This window comes from Amblyraja radiata, chromosome 22 (genome assembly GCF_010909765.2).
Source record: "Amblyraja radiata isolate CabotCenter1 chromosome 22, sAmbRad1.1.pri, whole genome shotgun sequence".
Lineage (NCBI taxonomy): Eukaryota > Metazoa > Chordata > Chondrichthyes > Rajiformes > Rajidae > Amblyraja > Amblyraja radiata.
The window spans coordinates 33,339,237-33,345,236 of record NC_045977.1 but is presented as its reverse complement, the minus strand read 5'-3'; the positions used below and the strand labels follow the sequence as shown (position 1 = coordinate 33,345,236).

General features: G+C 43.0%; 1 protein-coding gene across 1 annotated transcript; it reads right to left on the bottom strand.

Moving 5' to 3' along the window:
* Nucleotides 1–234: 234 nt before the first annotated feature.
* Nucleotides 235–1,651, bottom strand: LOC116985881 (hemoglobin subunit beta-like). Its single transcript, XM_033040983.1, has 3 exons — nucleotides 1,493–1,651; nucleotides 1,015–1,222; nucleotides 235–580 (listed from the first exon to the last, which is right to left on the bottom strand). The coding sequence occupies exons 1-3, from the start codon at nucleotides 1,582–1,584 to the stop codon at nucleotides 452–454; spliced, it is 429 nt and encodes a 142-aa protein (XP_032896874.1). The 5' UTR covers nucleotides 1,585–1,651; the 3' UTR covers nucleotides 235–451.
* Between the last annotated feature and the right edge of the window lie 4,349 nt (nucleotides 1,652–6,000).

The following is a 6,000-nucleotide window of genomic DNA, read 5'->3' as shown; positions in this document are numbered from 1 at the left end:
TTCCTTATCTGAGTCCTGAATGGTCTACCCATTATTTTTAAACTGTGACCCCTGGTTCTGGACTCCCCCAACATCGGGGACATTTTTCCTGCATCTAGCTTGTCCAATCCTTTTAGAATTGTATATGTTTCTATAAGATTGCCTCTCATCCCTCTAAATTCCAGTGAATCAACACTGAGTCATGGATCTTAGCGTTTTATTTATCCCGAATGAAGAATGTACATGAGGCAACTGTGAGGGAAAGATTGTTTCTTTATTGAAGCAGAAGAAAGTTTTATTGAAATTTCAGGCAAAATTACCATACAAAGTGAATTATTGCACCACCTTTATCTTAGCATAATTTGAACCTGGTGTTACACAAATTCATTAAGCACACAGAGTGTATTGAGGCAAGGATGCATGTTCTCATTGCACTTCTTGAAGATGGTGGAGGATGCAGATGGATGCAGATCTAATGGTATTGAGCGGAGAGAGCTCCTGCAACTGCCAAGAAAAACTTATATGCAGCTTCATGAACCTCGGGAGTGAACCTGCCTTTGAAGTGAATGGCGAGCTCAACGATGAAGGTCTGGCCCAGAAGCTGGAAAAGAAAACAACAATTATTATAGAAAATATGAAACAAAACTAGAAATCGAAACCCCAAACCCTCCAGTGATCTCACAGGCAATGGCACGGAATGAGGTCGTTCGGCCCATTGAGTAGATGCCACCTCCCAGTGGTGCAAGCGAATTAGCCCTCTCCTTTTTCCCTGCAATCCTATAACTTATTTTGCTCCCATATGTCCAGCAAAGCCCCTTAGATTCTTTTTGCCAACCCATTGGGTAATGTACAGTAGCTGATTAACTTGTAGCTACAGAAACCTGAAGGAAACTCTTGAAAGATAGTAGCCAAGGTCAGGATTGAACCATCGTCTCTGGAGCTGTGCAGCAGCCACACTAACCACTGCCACACATTGCTGCAGCTGATGAATGGTGAATAAGGATTAGTGATTCAACATTCCACTCAAGTTCCTACCTTGAAGTTTTGAGTGTCCACTCCGATGGTTTGATGTTTCTCGCTGAGTTCATGGAAGGCAGCTTCCAGGTCACCGAGGCGAAGGACTGCCGTATTCAGAGCCCCTACAACTTTCTTTGCATGACCTTGGACACCACTGCCGGTGGCTTTGAAATCATGTTTGAAGCTGCTAAACAGCCTGGTCGTCCAGGGATAGACCGTGAACACCCTGGAGGGGAAAAGCAAAAGTCATTGAGGGTTTTGTGAAAGATTGAAATCCATTTAACCCTCCCGGCCCATCATTGGGTCAATTTGTATCATGCTAACAACTGAGCATCCATAGAGCTGACTGGAACCTCCGTGTCCTGTTGAATACCAACTCCCTCAACCTGTAACAAGGTTTATGAATGCATTGAGAATGAAAGAACCTTCATTGCAACCAGACTTGAAAATATAATGCACAAATTAAACTTAAATCAAATAGACATTTTCATCATACCTTTCTAGGGCTAGGGCAGTTGTCGTTTGCTTGTCCAACTCCTTCCAGATGCCCCCGATGGTGTGGGCTTCTTCTGGTGTTATGTGCACCATTTTGGAGGTTAAGATTTCACTGCCACTTCTTGCACAAGATAGCTGTGTTGGTCTGGAGTTCTGCCTTCACTTTTATAGGCTGCAGCGGAGCTCATCTCTGACCGAGACCCGACTGTAATAGGCTGACTGCTTGTGGGCTGGACCCACTTTCCATCAATAGGCTTCACCGAGCGGCAAGATAAACACCTGCTGTTTGTGCTTCACTTCTCCCCCCCCCCACCCCCCCCCCCCCCCCCCCCCCCCACCCCTCCAACACAAAGCACAACCCAATTCTGCTGAATAATATCTCAAGGCATTCACTTTTAAACTGTACAACCCTCTCCTGAAGTTCAACATTACATTTCCATTTAGCACTTACATTTCCCCATTAAACAGAATAACTTTCAATAGGTGACATTGTATAATGAAAACTAAAATTTTCAGGTATGGGTGAAAGATGATTCAGAATATAAAAAAATAATCTCCTTGTGGCGACTGAATAATCTCCCTCCTGCTTCCCTTCTTCACTTATTCCTTTTTTTCACTTTTTCTTTATCTGTTTTTCATTCCGTTCACAAGTCTATCCTTCACTTTTCACAACCGATTTTTCCTCTCTTTTCTCACCTCTTTAAAAAAAAAAAGGAAGTTGTACAGAGAATGTAATATGTTAACAAAATTTTTGTACCAATGTATTGTACTTGCTTCTAATAAATACATTTAAAAAAACAACAACAAAAAACTTTCAATAGGCAGAAATATATGCATTCTGATGTTGAAAGCAAACCCTCACCTTGTATAATATCTTATGAGCAATATGCACCTATATGTCTAGTTTATTTTAGTTTAGTTTATTTATTATTGCCACATGTGCTGAGGTACAGTGAAAAGTTCTTGTTTGCATGCTACCCAGTGAACAAAATGACTACACATGAATATACTCAAGGTGGTCGTAGTGTACTGATAAAGGATAAAGGTTACCACATTTAGTGCTAGATATAACATTGAGTCAGATAAAGTCTGATTAAAGATATAGGATTTTGCAGATGGGACTTTTTACTAGCAGGCGGTTTTAGAAGGAGGTCTGACTTAGGGTCTCGACCCGAAACGCCACCCACTCCTTCTCTCCAGAGAAGCTGCCTGACCCGCTGAGTTACTCCAGCATTTTGTGTTCACAGATGGTTTTAGATCAAGTTCTGTGCTCTAAGAGAGTGTTAATTAATAAACCGCGGAGAAATATCTCCCAGCAAAGAGTGACTATAACCTCAGGTCCACGTGTTGAAAAGTGATACTCAAAGTAAAACCAGTATGTTTAATCCAAGAAAGAAAAAAAAAGATTTGAGCTGTTCGGCAATGGTAGTTTGAGAAACTGGAGCAAAGAACATAGCAGTGGGGAGACATTCACTGGATTCTAGAAAAAAAGTGCATGTTTTGCTTCAGAGGCACAGAATTGTAAACTCTGTATTACCGGAGAAATTAAAGACAGTATTAAATTTAAGGCAAAGGCATCCAAAAAAACCGGACAAGCAGTAAAGCCCTATGACTAGGCGTATCTCGAATTCAGGGAATTGATACTTAATGGGGAAATGGAATTTGAGGTGCAACTTGCAAAAATGGATTCTAAACACATCTGTCGGTCACATCATCCGTAAAAAGGAAAAGGCCTCTTCGGCCAAATGCATGTTTTTTTACAAACAGAGTGAAGGGATTTAAAAATGGGGAATATTTAAATAATTACATTATAACGTAATTAATAATTGAATGGAAGAAGAATAAAGCAAATAATTTATGTTCATGTTCCACCAGAAAAAAAAAATGAGAGAACCAAGAAACCACGTGAGTAAATAGATTGCAAAAAAAGTAGTAAAACGATAGTACTGGAAAAGTTAGACCTTAAAATCGGACAAATTCCGGACAATTGACCTTTGTGAGGTTTCAAAGAGAGATCTAAGGAGATAGAGGATATTATGGTTAATATTGAACAGGGCTCAGGGCTTGTAGTGTTGCTAGTTTATACTGAAAATAGACACAAAATGCTGGAGTAACTCAGTGGGACAGGCAGCATCTCTTCAGAATTCTGAAGAAGGGTCTTGACCCGACCACTCCTTCTCTCCAGAGGTGCTGCCTGTCCTGCCGAGTTACTCCAGCATTTTACGACTATCTAGGTTTTGTGGTGTGTTGGTTTATCAATAGGCTTTTGATAAGGTTACATGCAGGAGGAGGTGAACAAAAGGACACAAAGTGCTGGAGAAACACCACATGGCAGGCAGCATCTCTGGAGAACATGGATAGGTGACGTTTCGGGTCTAGATCCTTCTTCACTCAAAATTGGAGCAAATGTAATTGGGGACAATATGCTTGTTTAAACTGAGTGTTAACATAGAAACATAGACACAGAAAATAGATGCAGGCTTAGGCCATTCGGCCCTTCGAACCAGCACCGCCGTTCAACATGATCATGGCCAGGCTCGGAAATCGCTATCAAAACATGTGGGGGACACAATTTCTTGGCGGCCGTGCTCGCGCATGCGCACACACGCGAGGCTTCGGCCATGGGCCCTGTGGACGGTAACATCGGGAGCTGACCTGGTTGACTGGGAAGCGGTTCCCCCTCCCCCACATAGAAAAACTAAGGAAATCTCCAAAACAAAATGTTAAGACAAACTAAAATAAAAAAAAGATTGAAAAAAACGGAGAGACTGTAGGCAGAGGCTGCCAACATCCCGGCGCCCCTAGTGGAACATCCAAAAGGGTTGTTTGTAATTTAATCAGCAGTAAGAAAGGAAAATGTTAGCATTTATTTAGAAAGGGCCAGAATACAAAAAACAAGGATGTAATGTTGAGGCTTTATAAGGCACTGGTCAGACTGCATTTGGAGTATTGTGAGCAGTTTTGGGCACCATGTCTGACAAAGTATGGGCTGCTCATGGAGAGGATCCAGAGGTACTTTATGAGAATGATCCTGGGGATGATCGGGTTAATTTGCGATGAGCGTTGGATGGTTCTGGGCCTGTACTGGCCGGAGTTAAGAAGGACGAGAGGACACCTCATTGAAACTTACCGAATAGTGAATGGCTTGGATAGAGTGGATATGGAGAGGATAATAATAATAATAATGGATGGGATTTATATAGCACCTTTCTAATACTCAAGGCGCTTTACATCGCATTATTCATTCACTCCTCAGTCACACTCGGTGGTGGTAAGCTACTTCTGTAGCCACAGCTGCCCTGGGGCAGACTGACGGAAGCGTGGCTGCCAATCTGCGCCTACGGCCCCTCCGACCACCACCAATCACTCACACACATTCACACACATTCACACACAGGCAAAGGTGGGTGAAGTGTCTTGCCCCAGGACACAACGACAGTATGCACTCCAAGCGGGATTCGAACCGGCTACCGATGTTTCCATTAGTGGGAGAGTCTAGGACTAGAGGCCACAGCCTCAGAATAAAAGGAGGTACCATTAGAAAGAAGATAAGGAGGAATTTATTTCATCGGAATTTGATGAATCTGTGGAATTCATTGCCACATACGGCTGTGGAGGCCAAATCATTGGGTGTTTTTAAAGTGGAAATTGACAGATTCTAATGGCCCTGTCTCATGGTGTGAGTCCACCCACGAGTGATCCCGAGCTTAAAACAAATCAAACTCTTGGTAATCACGTAGAATTAACGTAGCGGGAACGTCGGAACTCGTAACGCTAACGGCAGGAACTCGGGGAAACTTGTTAACTCGTGAAACTCTTTCAACATGATGAAAGATTTCCACGAGCCAAATTTACTCTTGAAGTAAAAATTTTAAACTTTTAAACTCGTTGTAAGAACGTAGTAGCCCGTGAGTTTACCGTAGTGACTCGTGAGTCTACCGTGCGCACTCTTTAACTCAGCGGGACAGGCAGTATCTCTGGAGAGAAGGAATGGGTGATGGGGTGAAGTTTCCAAAATTCTGCTGTGTCTTTATGTTACTCCAGCACTGTGTGTTCACTTTTTGTCAACCAGCATCTGCCCTTTCTTGTGTATGACATTATTTGTATCCGTGGCAGTTGATTGTCGCTCCCTTCAGTTTCCCAGGGGGTCGGGACGGGACTGGAGTTGGGAGGGAAAAGTGGGGGGGGGGGGGGGGGGGGGGGGGGTGGGAGGGCGTAATATATGAAACACCAAGAAAGGACAGCAGAGATGTCTTTGCTATACTGCTACAATAATCGGACTATTGGTACGCTGACTACGGTCATGTGAAATGACTCTTGAACATTTAATATATCGACGAAGTCTGGCAATGAATCTCACTCTCTCAAATCTGTAGAGAGACACGAAAAGCTGGGGTAACTCAACGGGTCAGACAGCATTTCTGGAGAAATGGACAAGGCGACTGCAGACTGCAGTATGAAGAAGAGTCTCGACCCGAAATCTCGCCCATTCCTTTTCTCCTGAGATGC